At 33.6% G+C, this 15,830-nt stretch overlaps 1 protein-coding gene across 3 annotated transcripts; it reads right to left on the bottom strand.

The window, feature by feature from the left end:
• Positions 1 to 1,887: 1,887 nt before the first annotated feature.
• On the bottom strand, positions 1,888 to 14,092 carry si:dkey-6e2.2. 3 transcript variants are annotated; one of them, XM_073954671.1, is made up of 5 exons: positions 13,530 to 14,092; positions 10,927 to 11,014; positions 10,342 to 10,607; positions 7,572 to 7,908; positions 1,888 to 5,017 (listed from the first exon to the last, which is right to left on the bottom strand). In XM_073954671.1, the coding sequence occupies exons 3-5, from the start codon at positions 10,601 to 10,603 to the stop codon at positions 4,699 to 4,701; spliced, it is 918 nt and encodes a 305-aa protein (XP_073810772.1). In that variant the 5' UTR covers positions 10,604 to 10,607; positions 10,927 to 11,014; positions 13,530 to 14,092; the 3' UTR covers positions 1,888 to 4,698. The 3 variants fall into 3 exon arrangements, with proteins under 3 accessions (XP_073810772.1, XP_073810771.1, XP_005166325.1); XM_073954670.1 differs by lacking the exon at positions 13,530 to 14,092 and having other exon boundaries at positions 10,927 to 11,041; XM_005166268.6 differs by lacking the exons at positions 10,342 to 10,607; positions 10,927 to 11,014.
• Positions 14,093 to 15,830: the final 1,738 nt, after the last annotated feature.

Here is a 15,830-nt window from a genome sequence, read left to right on the forward strand (position 1 = left end):
ATACATGCATGTGTACAAATTTACATACATAAATAAACACATAAAATACGTTAATTTTTAATACGACAAATTGTAATTAATATTTGATGGCACTTTTTTGTAAATCAATTTAAACAGGTCAAAATGATTTGTTCGATCCCTTAAAGGAATATAGCCAAGATTTTTATTACATTATAATTTTAATTTTTAACGTTGATTTCAGACTGATTGTTTTTTATTTTTTATAAAGGTTATTTTATTATGAGCTTTGACTGTAATTATAATGCAAAAAAACTGACACTTTCAACATATCAAGATAGATAGGAGTCTGGATATTATTTATTTTAATTCTTTTTTCCACCAGGTGGCACTAATCTGCCTTAATGCAACAGAAATAAAAATCTTTGCTTAATTTTGCTTCATCTACATTTTGTATTCAAATGAATAAGACCTTAATGATTAATGGGGAAAAAATTAGCAGCAATAAGTGCTTCACGATTTAGATCATGAAAATAAAGCATAAAACTCAGTCTAACTTAAAATTAATTACAATTATTTAACCTTATTGCATGCATCTCTGGTCTGGCAAGTTCAGTATTTGAGCCTGTACTGAACACAATTTGATCCATATGCAACAGAGCATTCTTAAAAAAAAAATAAAAAATTAGGATTGTTGTTTATTTTACTTTCATGATCAGATCTAAAAATTTTTCCCTCAAAAAAAAATTTTTTTTAAAAAATCAACAGTCAAAAAATTAAACTTCAAGCCAATTTGGCATCAGACATTGTTAAAAAAGAGAGAGAGAGGGAGAGATCAGAGGCAGAAATCAAATGTCTTTCTGTGAGAAATAACAGCAGGAAGGAAACATAGAACGAGAAATGGAAGTGAAAATACAAGAGAAATAGAGTGATAATGAACTAAAAAGAAAAGGGTGGGGGGTATAGTTAAAGCTGTAACACAAACTTTAACAATGAACACATCTGTCTTTCACTCAAGCCCATATGCTCTTATTTCTAGTATGAAATGTAATGTTTTTTGTAGAAGTGCTGTGCAGTGGTTAACAGTTCACAGTGACCCAGCTCAATCAAGCACAAAAATAATATTACAAAGTTTGACAGACGCAAGGACACACATAATAGTCCATTCCCCTGGTGCACTATAATAAATAAGTCTTCAATAGAAAATATTTTCATTTTTGGTCCTTTTTTAGAGCTTGTGAACAGAGAAAAAAAAAATAATAATTACAGCATAATAAAGGGTTTGGAACATCATGTATTTGATTGAGTGAACACTTCTTTTTAAGCCAATGTTTGCCAAAATAGGCAATTAAAAAATAAATCATGAAAAAAATCGTATTAAAATCTACAAATACTTGAAAAAAAATTATATTGAATATACACAATAATTGAATAGACATTAAAATATATACAATTTAACATTACATTGAAGAACATTAAAATTTGAATGGGTAAATAAGTAAATTGTTATAATTTTATTATTAATATTATATTAAAATTGCTAAAACATTGCTGAATAAAATATTTATTCACAGTTTCTGATTCATTTAAGGAACAATAATGGTACATAATGAACATTGTTCATTATTCTTCATCAGACATACATCACATTAGGATCAAAACTCCATTTGTATCCCATTTTACATAGACATAACATAAAACAGAACCATTTTTTTACTCATCAAGTACAAACAGGGTTTCTACAGGTTTTATCAAGTCAAATTTAAGACTTTAAGACCTTTTTAAGACCATAATAAATGAAATTTTAGACTTACACAAAGCTAAATGCTGATGATTTTAAACCTTAAGTTAAAACCTTTAAAAAAATGAAAAAGAAATGTTATTGTAAGGAAGATAATGAACCCATAATAAGTAAATAGAAATAATAAATAAATGTTTCTTAAAACTTTTATTGAAATATACTGTAGTAATGGGATGGGTGTCAGCCCTATTGGGTAGCTTTACATGGACATAGGGAAATTAAGAAGCATTCAAAATGATTTAAGAAATAGAACACCATCCCCCCGTTTCACAAACAAGGCTAGTCAAGATTACTTGGCATGTTTGAGCTGTCTCAACTCAAAATAACTTGCGGAGACACGTCCTAAAATATGTCAGTGTCATTTTTTTATTTTTTTTGTCTTCAGGTGCACACCAGTAATATTTTCTAAGGCCATTTTTATAAATGTGTCTTAAATAGCCTAACTTAACTAAGGCCTAGTCCTGGCTTAACCTAAGCCATGTTTGTGAAACTGGGCCTATATTTCAGTGGATTTATGACTTTAAGGCCTAATATTTGGTTATTGACATTTAATACATTTTAAGACTTTAAGACCCAGCAGATACTCAGACTGATGCAAGTAAAATAAAATAATAAAAAGGCAACAGAAATGCTCAGTTGAACCTCGGTGAGATAATGTTTGAGAATCATCAACAACTGTGCCATGAAAAACAAACTTCATTAAATGAAACGTTCCTCTTTACATCTTTCATTAACATGTTTAAGTGATAAAGAATAAACATGACATATACACGTCAAAATATGCAATTTATGACAAAATATGCAATATATGAAGTAGATATGTACACAAAGACAGATGTATATTCTCCACAGTCCAGCTGAGAATATTGACATTTGCAAAGAAAGCTTTTGACAGTATGAATATATACAGTTGAAGTCAGAATAATTAGCCCTCCTGTCAACTTTCTTTTTCAAATATTTGTCAAATGATGATTAACAAAGCAAGAAAATTTAATTTCTTTTTATTTTAATTTCATTTTCTTCACAGTATTTCTTATATTTTTTTTCTGGATAAAGTCTTATTTAGTTTTATTTCAGCTAGAATAAAACAGTTTTACATTTATTGTTTTTTAAGAACCATTTAAGGTCAACAATAATCAGGGTTTCTGCAGGTTTCACCAAGTTAAATTCAAGACTTTAAGACATTTTTAAGACCACTATGAATACATTTTTATACTCAAAGGGCTAAATGCTAAGGAATCTTTCAAAACGTCCAGATGGAAAAGAATTTTTTTTGCTATTTAATTAAATGTATATGAATTATATATAAATATATATGATGATGATGATGAATAGACAGACAGACAGACAGATAGATAGAACATTTTCAAAATGTTTTAAATACTGTATAAAAACAAACTCTACTTGTTCCAAAATAAACATTTTCTTAAAAAAAAATAAAAAAATTAATGACTGTTATAAAAGTTTAAAAATATATAATAAACTAAATCTATACAGGACAATTGGTGTCCTTAGCAGTAAATATAAGGAGCACTTTTAAACCAATGTTATTGTAAGAAAAATCATTAAACTATTATGGTAAATAAAGTAAAAAAAAAGTTTCATTAAAGTTTTATTTGTTGTACATTGTTGGTGATTGTATGGGTTGTATCGGCCAGATTTGATAGCTATACATGAACAAAGGAAAATTATAAACGGTTTCAAAAAAAGACCTACAACACAACATTTCAGTAAAACTAAGACTTTTTAAGACCTAAAATTCAGATTTTGATATTTAAGACATTAGGACTTTTTTTTAAAGATTTATTTTTGGCTTTATGCCTTTATCAAGTGTATAGGATAGTATTTCATACAGGAAGCAAAATAGGAGAGAGAGAGGGGGGTGTGGGGACGGGAAATGTCCTCGAGCCCGGATTCGAACTCAGGACGCCCGGAAGTGCTACTGCACCATGTGTCAGTGCGCTAACCACTAGGCTATTTCACCGACGACATTAAGACTTTATAAGATCCCGCAGAAACCCTGATTATTAGCCCTCTTAAGCATTATTTTTTTTCCGATCGTCAACAGAACAAACCACTGTTATACAATAACTTACCAAATTAATCTAGTTAGGCCTTTAAATGTCACTTTAAGCTGAATACTAGTATCTTGAAAAATATCTAGTCAAATATTATTTACTGTGATCATGGCAAAGATAAAATATATCAGTTATTAAAGATGGGTTATTAAAACTTATGTTTAGAAATGTGTTGCAAGAAAATCTTTCTATTAAACAGAAATTGGGAAATAAAATGTACAGGGTGACTAATAATTTAGGAAGGCTAAAAATTTTGACTTGAACTGTACATATGTGATCAAAATGATTGGCACCCTTTTCAAATACAAACATTTAAATGCTTTCATTTAAAACAAATACATTTCACAAACCCTTACATCAAAGAGCTTAGAATGACCAAGAGGCAACACTCAATAGAACGTTTCATTGCAACAGCAGTGCCCAGCAACAGCCCTGGATTCCGCCATTTTGGAGTCAAAGTGATCGGCTGTCCATTGGATCCCAATACTGTTGCGATAGCAAGCAGCTGCTTTGTTTTTTATTTATTTATTTATTTAAAAAGCGCATTAAAACTTAGATACAACCTGAAAGACGACAATACAACACTTATTATCACAATCATCAGCTCTTTTAATAGTTTATTTTACAGACTTATAATATGCTGTTGTTCAATTGGAGGTTTCATTCCAAAATGGCCACCGCACCCTCTAGTGGCTGTTTCCCAAATTACACTAGAGTGTCGCCTCTTGGTCATTCTAAGCTCTTTGCTTACATTTCACAGAAACGAGTGGACAATCAATCCTATTTTTGTCCACAGCCTTCTTTGGTCATGTTTCCCAAGGGTGCTGATCATTTTGACAGTGAAAGTAGTGAATGGACGCACTAACTGTGCTGTTGGTGCTGTTGAGCGTCTCTGCTGATCTTGTGTTTGAGATGCTGGATTTTGAGAGAGTAATACTCCTCCTGAAGCTGCAGGACTCTCTCTTGTCTGCGCAGCACTGTCGTCTGCAGATCGCTCTGTCCTGATGTCTGTGTGGCCGCAGGTGTAAGCGTCTCTGTGGCCTTTGATTGGCTGTCGTTTACGTGGTTTACAGGCTGGGAGTCCGGCACAGGGGCAATCGGAGCTGTTATGATGTATTTCTCCTCTTCCTCCTCCTCGTCATCCTCATGCGAGATCATGCTCTCGTTCTCCGTTTCGGCTCTGAAAATGAATGCAAAATGGCATGTTATGAAAACATGAGAAATTCTGTCACCCTCAGGTTTGCAAACACTGACTTATGATTTACTGTGGAGCATTGGATCACATTTGATGGGGTCTGTTCTTCGTACATGGATTGCTCAATTAGCTGGTATTGGTTTGACATGATCCAGGATCATTTCCTTCTTCAAAACCCATCCGAGAGTTGTTGTCATAGCAACAGTACTGGTAACTTAAACCAGCTCAGGACCAGGCTTATTTTTAATATACAAAGGATTAGATCGGGTATTTTCAAGCAAAAGGAATTCTAAAAAGTATGTACCAAATTCTGATATTTTCTTACAGTAGCAGTTATGTACACTAGGGAAAATAGTAACACACACACACAGTTTAAAAATAGATATAAATAAAACTTATTCAGGGGGCGACATGGTAGCGCAGTAGGTAAAACGATCGCCTCACAGCAAGGCAGTCGCTGGCTCGAGCTCCGACTGGGTCATTTGGCATTTCTTTGTGGAGTTTGCATGTTCTCCCCGTGTTGGTGTGGGTTTCCTCCAGGTGCTCCACAGTCCAAAGACATGCACTATAGATGAACTGAAGAAACTAAATTGTCCAAAGTGTATGAGTGTGAAAGCAAGAGAGAATAGGTGTTTCCCAATGATGGGTTGCAGCTGGAAAGGAATCTGCTGAGTAAAACATGTGCTGGATAAGTTGGCTGTTCATTCCGCTGTGGCGACCCCTGATTAATAAAGGGACTAAGTCAAAAAGAAAATAAATTACCTTATGCAATCTGCACTCTGAAATAAAAGTAGGGCCTACAAAGACTGTCATGGGGTGGTTCTACCCAAGGGGTTCAAAGAGAACATTTATTAATAAGGCATTTTTTTCAATGCAAACGCGTACTATTTTAGGGTACCAGCTTTAGTACAATTTGTTTATGACAATAGACATGCACAATATTCTACTTTTTTTTTTTTTAGGAATAACAATTTATGCGGTCATGAATATGTTTTGACAGCTAATATGATGATGATTTGATGCTTCGCTAAAGCTGCAGACCTTTACCAATATCAAAATGCTTTTTTGATTTATTTAAAGAGCCAATTTAAACTAAATTAATCTGCCAAATCATACGAAAAACGGACCCCTGGTCTCTTTTACTAATAAAAGTGTCCCCCGAAAAAAAAAATTAAGAAAGAAAATAATCATTATTTCAGATTTATAACTGATCCCCAACATAAATGTTTTGGCTGTATGGAAAATAGCTAAAAAAAATTTACATGCAATCAAAGGTTAAGCAAAACATTAAAAAAAAATGTGGTCTCCTTTCATTAACTTTATAAACAGATCGCTAAAAAACACAAGTCTTTGGAAAGATAACTGTAATTTAAAATTCAATGTAATAATGTTTTATTTTTTACTTAATTTTTTTTATTTATACACACACACAAACACACACATTGGTCAGTTTAAATGTACATATTTATTATTTTCATTTAATTTAAATTTTGTCCAGTATTGTATTTTATTTTATACTTATTTTGAATGTTTTTTTGTTTATTAAATTTTTGGGTGGGTTGGGGTATATAAAAGTTAATATTCCTAATTTCCCTTACTTAAACATTAATGACATTATGTTGTATTTAACAACAGTTGTTTGAAAGATTATGCACTTTAAAAAGCGAGTGATTTCATTTCAATAAAAGAAGAAAGGCTTGATCTGTTTCCTATTATTGTGCTCGCTTGCGCCCTCTTGTGGGTTTCTTCTGATACAATACAGTACTTTTTCCTTTTTTTCCTGTATTGCCTTCAGAATTCTAATATTATTCACATTTTTCTTATCTTTAGGATTTTAGTTTTTCAGCCATATTGACAGCCCTAGTGGAAACAAGGCATTAGAAGCATAACAGGATGCATTTAATCATTAGAAATGGTGCTGAGGTGTCGTAAACATTAAAAAAGGGTTTCTGCAGGTTTCATTAAGTCAAATTTAAGACTTAAGACTCTTTTTATGATCATTATGAATGAAATTTTAGACTTATACAAAGTTAAACATTCAGGATTCAGGAAAAAAAAAACTAGTTATTTCTCAGCCACATATTTTAAATGTAAATTTTTTCTGTTATACATTTTTTGATGCCCATTTATAAATATTATTTCCACTCCCTACTTCCTCCCTTACTTCTGTAAATAGTTTGTTTAAATGGAAGATTATGTAAAGGGATATACTGTCATTAGGAATTGTGTTATTGTTTATAGTTTTCCCCTGACAGAAATCTTCTGTAAAAACATCTAACAGCTGTTGTGATTGTATATCTTTACAATAATAATAAAAAAAGATTTATTTAGATGGATTGTTAGTAACTGGATGTGCTTTGGCCTAATTGGGTAGCTTTATTTGGACAGAGGAAACATTTTAAATGACATTTTAAATGATTTAAGACCTACAACTCAATATTTCAGTGAAGTTAAAACTTTTTAAGGCCTAAAAATGGGCACTATTTAAGATCCCGTGGACACCCTAAAACCAGAATAACAGAAGTGTGTGTGGTCTTACTCTGGCGAGGTGTATGGTGCCATGTAACTAGTGCTTGGAAATGTAGATGGCCCTTGATTGTGATGAGCAGGTCTGCTGTAAGACGGAAGTGAAGGCAGAGATGTAGACGAGGATGAGCGGTGAATAAACTCCTTTAAGAGGTTCCCTTGAAACTCCATCATCTCCTTCCACATGGTCATCAGACTGGCCCGTTCCTCCTTGTGTTCCTCTCTGGCGTCCCGCCGCCAGCGCTCCTCAAACTCCCTCTGGTTCTGCACAAGCAGAGGCTCTTCATCACGAACACGCTCCACAGTCAAATGAGTTCTGGGCTTCTTCTTCACAGGCGGAGCGACACTAACTAAATATAAAACAACATAAAAGTCAGTTATTAAACTTGATGTTCAGTTCAAGCAGGGATCTTACCTGACCTAAAATATTTTCTTTCATTTTTAGATTTTAAGTTTCCATGATTTAACAACATCTGCATATTTTATGTTCATGCATGGTCACATGATGCACAGGTAAACATGAAATATTGACCTATTTTGAGTATAATTTACAAATCAATCAATCAATAAATAATAATAATAATTATTATTATTATTATTAATAATAATAATACTAATAATAAAGCTAATAATTTAATCTAATGTAATTTACATTTTTTTATTTTACAGCACTTATGGTTTAAATGAAATCAGTACTGGTTTCTGACAACTCAAATCTCATGAGAAACCTTGAGATAAACAACAGTCCCAATTTAAGCTACAAATATGATTTCTGCAGGTTTTTATGAAGGTAAAAGACTTTTTATAAACCCAAAGAACAGAAAACAATATCTAAATGTTCTCTAAAATTGATTGATTAGAGTTGATTATCTAAATTGGGTTCAAAATGCACGCATTTTAAATATGAAAGCAATTTTCATAGCACAACAGACTTTCTTTTAAGCATGAGGCATAATTTTGTTCAGTTTCTCAGGGATAAAAGATTTAATTTCTTAATTTTGTATCTTAAGTGCATGGTACATGAGCAATTCCATGCAAACGTCACCCTTCCCATGAAATACTATATTTATATTATTATTATTATATTTATATTATATTTTCATTAAAATAGTAAAACCCTTACTAAGTTGTTTGTGTAGACTTGTGTTTTACAGTACTGTAAAATACTCAAAAATGTCTCTGTCAGTGTTTTCAAACTTTTATATTTGATTTACCAAAGTCACACAAGTGCATAACGCAGCTTTTCCCTCATTAATGCAAACGTGCAAATAAAATAAAATCAGTCATTTTCGTTCTATAGTGAGCAACTCTTATCCTTTTGGTTAGTATTGTTTCTTTCGGGTTGTACGGTTTAATTTAATTACTGTTAAGTATGTTGTATGCTGTAAACTCACAAACTTTTTTGGTCACGTCCATAACGCATGTTTATTTTCATCATTTAAAATATAAAATATGTTTACCCATTGATAATTTTCTGATCCCATAACTCTGTGGTTATTTGTTTAGGAAAATATAAACAGATGTTTCAATGTGATGTTAACATATACTTTCTTTGTGAATTTATGTTTTGAGTTTTCACTGCACACATCACATCTATAATGCTGGAATTGCTCACATATTGATTTAACGATGTCAAAATATATTGAAAAACACCCTTTTAAGGCCTTATGAAAAGGCAAATAAAACCTTTTGAAAACAATTAAATGCATAATAACTAATAACAACAATTTCAGAATTATTATAAATGTTTTAAATCATTAGTTGAAAAGGACTTATATTAATTAATACAAAATGTATCGAATTATAAAAAATTATATATTTCTATATCTGAGATGATAACAGGATACTGATGTATATTAAACATTAGGCATGGGCTGGTACAAGTTTCTGACATTATGATAACCTTGGATAAAAATATTAAGTTTCACGGTATCACAGTATTGTGTTTACAGCTGTAAAATATTATCTTTTTAAATATCTTAGTAAAAAAACTACTTTTTTCCCCATTTAACACAACATATTACATTTTAGGAAACATTTAGCAAATTTTGGAAAAATAAACATGTCAGACCACATAATTAAAATAAACCATTGACTTCTAGTATCTGCAAGACTTAAATATAAAATACTTTAAAAACCCTCTACATATTACATTTACATTTAGTCATTTAGCAGACGCTTTTATTCAAAGCAACTTACAAACGAGGATAAGGAAGCAATTTACACAACTATAAGAGCAGCAATGAAAAAGTTCTAGGTAAGTTTCAGGTATGTAAAGTGTAAGACACAAAAACATTAGTAATTTTTTTTGTAGTACAGTTACAAATATATAACAAATAAATAGCGCAATTGTTATACCGTTTCTATAACTTAGAAACAGCATAACAAAACATTTTTGCCGTTTTAAAATACTGACTTTTCCCAAAAGTAAACCTTGAAACCGGTTATCGTCCCATGCCTATTAAGCATGCAAATTAAGTCTTGTAACCACAATTTATGAAATTGGATGTTGTTCGTATGACAAACATTAAATACTGCATGTTTACAAAATATTGTAAACAAAATTGTACAAATGTACTATGCAATGTATGTGCTATGCAAATATACATCACACAGCTTCCCGTTGTTAAGGCTTGCAAAAGAGGAATAACATTTCTGGTAAATTTCCAGAAACTTTCCACAGGAAATTACACAGAGGACTTTTGGCAATAATCCCAGTTTGGAAACTTCACAGGAATTTACATGAATGAACAAGCATCAGCGTGAGCCACTTCTCAACAAACCATTCATCAGTCCTTCGATTCTAGAGCTGTCGAGAGGGTGAACACTGGAGTCATCTTCACTTCTAATGTTAACAGAGAAACTCTTGCCGGTCGCTGCTTGCATTGACCCCTGATGAGACATTAGGCACTTGACTATATGTCGCTGCAACTTTGTGGCGTTCTTAACATACGGCTGCGCGCAGTAATTGCAAATGTACACAGCCTTTCCTGAAACACATGCTGGGGTGAAATGTTTCCACACTTCAGACAGCGGACGTGGCATAGTTCTGTAGAATAAGATTAGAAAAGGGCTGGTGAAAAAAATAACACACTAATTCAATGCCAAACACACATGTATGAATAGTTAGCTAAACATATTGTGCAATGGCACAAATCTTTTACAATAGATAGAGGAGGAATGAACAAGAATAGAGAAGCAACACTAAAATAAACTGAAATGAAACTGGCTTGCAAAAAGCAGAAGGAACAGCAGGAAAATTGAGCTAACTAGCATTGTTGCTAGCCTAAAGTTAGCACATCTAGCTTATTTGCTGGCTAGCTAGCTATCAAATATATGTTCAGCCTAGTAAAATCATCAAAACTTACTTTGCTGGATATTGTCTTTATGCTGAAAGGCAGCAGTGTGGCTTCAGTAGTTGTGCTGAAGTGAGAAGTGTTCAAGAGAAGATCTGAGCTGTGTGAATGTGACGGAGAAAAGCCCTGTTGATGAGGAGGGTGTGGCCTAAAGAGCTGTGCACTCACTGGAGAGCTGTGTGCATGTGACTGGGGGATGCACAGGGGAGACATACCAATCACTTTGCACTAATCCTGTTGTTTTTACTGATATTTATACAACCAAGTTGTTGTTTTTCCCCGAACTACGTCATTTCCTTATTACAGGGTAACTTGTAATTAAGTTTATTTCAATTAATTCCCCTTTATTACCATATTTTCCTGTTAATTACCATGGAAAGTTTCAAATTTAGGAAATTCCTGGAAATTTGCGACCATACACCATTGATTTGTTGTTTTCTGCCTGTTTTATTCAAGTAAATACTTTTAAACCACCCACTTAGATTTAGATAGTAGAATATAATTGCATGTTTTGATTAAATCTTATTTGAGTTTAAAGGGACAATTCACTCAAAGATTTAAATTAGCTGACTCTTCCAGCCACCCACACATCTAAAAAGCAGGGTTTCTGCTGGTTTCTCAGTCAAATTTAAGGCTTTTTAAGACCATTTTAAGACCATAAAAAAATGAAATTTCAGACTTACAGTTGAAGTCAGAGTTATTAGCCCCCCTTTAATTTTTGATTTTTAAAATTTTTCCACAAATGATGTTTAACAGAGCAAGGACATTTTCACAGCATGTCTGATAGTATTTCAGAAAGTCTTATTTCTTTTATTTCGGCTAGAATAAATGCAGTTTAAATTATTTTTTTAATCCATTTTAAGGTAAAAAATTATTAGCCAAAATTATTATAACACATTATTTCGATAGTCTACAGAACAAACCATTGTTATACAATAACTTGCCTAATTACCCTAACCTGCCTAGTTAACCTAGTTAAGCCTTTAAATTTCACTTTAAGGTGTATAGAAGTGTCTTGAAAAATATCTAGTCAAATATTATGTACTGTCATCATGGCAAAGATAAAATAAATCAGTGATTATAAATGATTTGGTAAAATGATTACGTTTAGAAATGTGCTAAAAAAATCTATCTGTTAAACAGAAATTGGGGAAAAAATAAACAGGGGGGCTAATTCTGACTTCAACTGTATATACGGCTAAAGCTAAAAACTTTTTAAAGATCCAAAGGAGGGAAAAAACTGAGAAAAAAAAATTTACTTGCCCATTCTAATATGATTTGCCTGTAGTTCTAGTTATTTCTTAGCCACATATTTAAAATAATACCTTAAAACAAGCAGACTCTTTACATACATAATTTGTTTTTGCAACATAACTATTAAGCACAATTAACAACATAAAAATAAGTGTATGCACAACAGAATGTTTATTCAGTTTATTTTATTCAGATGTATTTTTTGACTGGATATGTTGGATTGATTGAGTAGCTTTACATAAAGTAAAAAATTAAGATTCGTTTAAAATGATTTTACACCTACAAGACAATATTTCAGCCAATTTAAGACTTTTAAGGGCTAATTTTATTTATTTCGTTTTTTTTTTTTTTTTGTTTTTTTTTCGATTTTAAGACCTAAGACCCCAGGGATACCCTGAACAAGTCTTTATTTTAAAAATAAGAACATTAAATAATTATTTAATAAAAATGTTTTGTGGTCCTTATTAAGGATTTACAAAACATAAGTCAATGGCCACAAGTACTTTGAATTGAGGTAAAGTTGGTTTTATACAAGATGTTACACAGGTTGTTCCTAAACCAACTTTACCTCAATTTAGCAGACCTGAACCACAGGTCATCTATTTGTTTTGACTGCATAAGATATTAGTCTCTCAAAACTTTTGTAGATATTTTTACAGATTTTTTTTTTTTTGACTTTTTACAGATTTTTACAGTTTTTACAGTTTCATCTAAAATTATAATGTTCTACTTAGGAAAAACAGTCACCAACACTCTGAATGTCGTCAAAGTTAACACATTAACAGCATTTTCGTGCATCTGATTAACCTGTAAATTAAGACTATTTAAGACCTGCAGAAACCTTAAGTTAAATTAGATTTTTAGGCAGTTAAATCAGCCTGACAGAGCATGAAAATGAGGTCATTTTGAAATAATGTATATATAACACAACGTCTTACATACTACTGCATACTCTTTAACATACTATTTTTCTAGTAATTAACTGGTCACACTTTACAATAAGGTTTCAATAATGCTAACATCAATTAATCATAGTTTAGAGTTTACTAATGCATTATTAACATCCAAATGCATGCTTGTTAACATTAGTGCATTTTCATTAACTAAGGGTAACTAATCTAAATAAATACTGTATCATTGTTATATTTAAACATTGTATTGTTGTTAAACAATATCTGTTTGTTCGTGTTAGTAAATGTATGAACTAACATTAACTTATACAACCTTATTGTAAAGTGTTACCCATGTTGTGTTGACTGAAACCTCACTTATAATATAACGGTATTAAAAGTGTTACCCATGCACTTTTCTGACCATGCAAGTGAAGTCATGTGACCATAATAACACACTATCTTATGCACCTTCTGTCAGGTCATCGGTCTCCTCGTCGTGACTGATGGACACTTCAATATCCGTGGATCTGCTCTCATTTCTCGCGTCTTCAATGGATGTACTTTGCGGCTCTTCGAGTTTCACTGTGTTATTATTATTATGATGAAGTGTTGAAGTGTTTGTGGGTCTTCCGCTGCCCCAGATAGACTTGCAGAGATCATAGCAATTCCAGTACACTTTCCCGTGCCCGCTGTTTTTGTGGTGCTCGTGTATTTTCAGGAACTTCTGCTTGAGGGTTTTCAGCTTGGTTGTGACCTGCCGCTGGGTTCTGTGGATCCCCTGAGCACTGAGGAGCCTCGAGATTTCGGCGTATATTAGCGAGTCGCGAACGGTCCCGCTGATTTGCCTGCTGATCTCTTCGTCCTGTCGGATGTACAGCAGAGCCCTGGTCTCGGTGTCCGTCCAGTTTCTCTCCACTGACATCTCCTCGAACATTTCGCGGCGTGGAAACCGTGAGGAATCTCGTAAAGCGTTCATTTATGCTAAAACACCCGTTGGTTTTGCCACTCGCGCTTCACGCAGGCCTGCGAGTGCACGACGTACGCGCGTCACTCGTTTTGAACTTTCTGATTGGCTCAAACGGACGACGGCTGCCCTCTAGCGCCAGATACCTAAATATCACAAACAAAAAAATCAAGAATTTAGAGAATTTGCGAAATAGATATGTGGAATATTTGTGTATGCTCTCAATTTCATTTGTTTTCTATTAGTCACATGAAAGACAAAGACACAGCCTACTTTGTGAGGCTGAATATATGCAACTGCTACAACACATTGATAGACTAGAGTGTGAGTCTGGGCAGAGATGGGGCACACGTTAACCTTTGATTTGGCCCACCATTCCCATAGATATATACATTAGATTTCGCCTACCTGTTGTCTATTGGAAGGAATGCGTCAATAGAGCCACCATTTTAGTACAGGGTAGCGCTCCTTTGAAATGAATGCGGGGCCAAGCTCCAGTGAGGACTGGAGGCCATCTAGAGCCAGAGAAATACACATATACACATATATCTGACGGAGGGAGCCGATTCGTTTGTGAATGAATCTCTGTTATAAACGACTCGTTCACTAGCTGACAATAATACAAGTTTCTGGCACCGCAGTATCTCGTTGTCACATTTCTTTAGCATTGTTTGCTGATTTTAATTAACAAAACTTGCATAAGTGTTTAGTGCGAGTTGGTGCTACCTTGTCTTATGGTGAATCGTAACTTATTTAGTACGAAAGTTCATAACATACAAAAACGTAAAAAACGAAACCTTACCTATGAAATGTTCGGTCTTTGTGCTTTGTTTTCTTTGTTTGCTTGTTACTACACCCGTACACAGCGCTAAAATCCAGCATCTTCACGTAGTAACAGTCTTGACTAGTGCGGTTGAATGACATTTGTCCTGGGAGCACTGTACAAATATGGCGGCGCTATTGACGCATGTTCGGGGTTCGAATGCGATATCTAGTGCAGGGGTTTTCAAACTGGGGGCCGCGGCCATGGCGCTAGGGGGGCCGCAAAAATTTTTAGATAAGGGGTAATCATTGGGCCCACATGGTTGAATTTTGTGTCTCGCATCATTCTGAAGGTTAATATATTTTTTATAATAATTTGAGCTTAAAAGTACTGCAAAAATTAAGCTTTATGCTTATGTCATTTAAATGCAGTTGACACTTTCGTGAAACAGGAAAAGAAGCGCAGCGGCCCGCCTCTGAGCACAGGGACTTTTATTGAATAAGCGCTTCTGGCAGGGCACTTCCTGTGATTTTTGGCGCTTGTCTGCTGCACCTGACGGCGTTTACCTTTCACTTACGCTTACCTCTTTTACGCTAAACAACTAAATGAAAGCTCAGGTCTATTTACTGACAATATTTCAGTTAAAATACATGATCAATAAGAACATTATCGGAGGTTGGAAGCACTTCCCTGTATATGGCTTGCGTTCCAAAGTAATCGATCAGTTGGGTGCTGCGGAGCGCGCGCCTCTCTGCGCAGTCTTCACTCATATAAAACAAATAGCATTTTAAAGACACGGCACAACATTGCACCTCGTCCAAAGTGCGACAGGCTTTACACTTTGCATTGTAAAAATATCAGACGGTCCTCTTTGCAGCATGGCAAACAAACATATTAAAAATTGTAAAGCAAAAAGTGCTGCAATAACAATGAAGGGAGCTGTCATCACATCAGCGAGTGCTCAGAGTTTCACCCCTGTTACACTGATGGAAGCTGGATAAGCTCTGCAGTGAACCTCTTACGTTGGTTCATAACTGGATGA

Source organism: Danio rerio, chromosome 6 (assembly GCF_049306965.1).
Source record: "Danio rerio strain Tuebingen ecotype United States chromosome 6, GRCz12tu, whole genome shotgun sequence".
Classification (NCBI taxonomy): domain Eukaryota; kingdom Metazoa; phylum Chordata; class Actinopteri; order Cypriniformes; family Danionidae; genus Danio; species Danio rerio.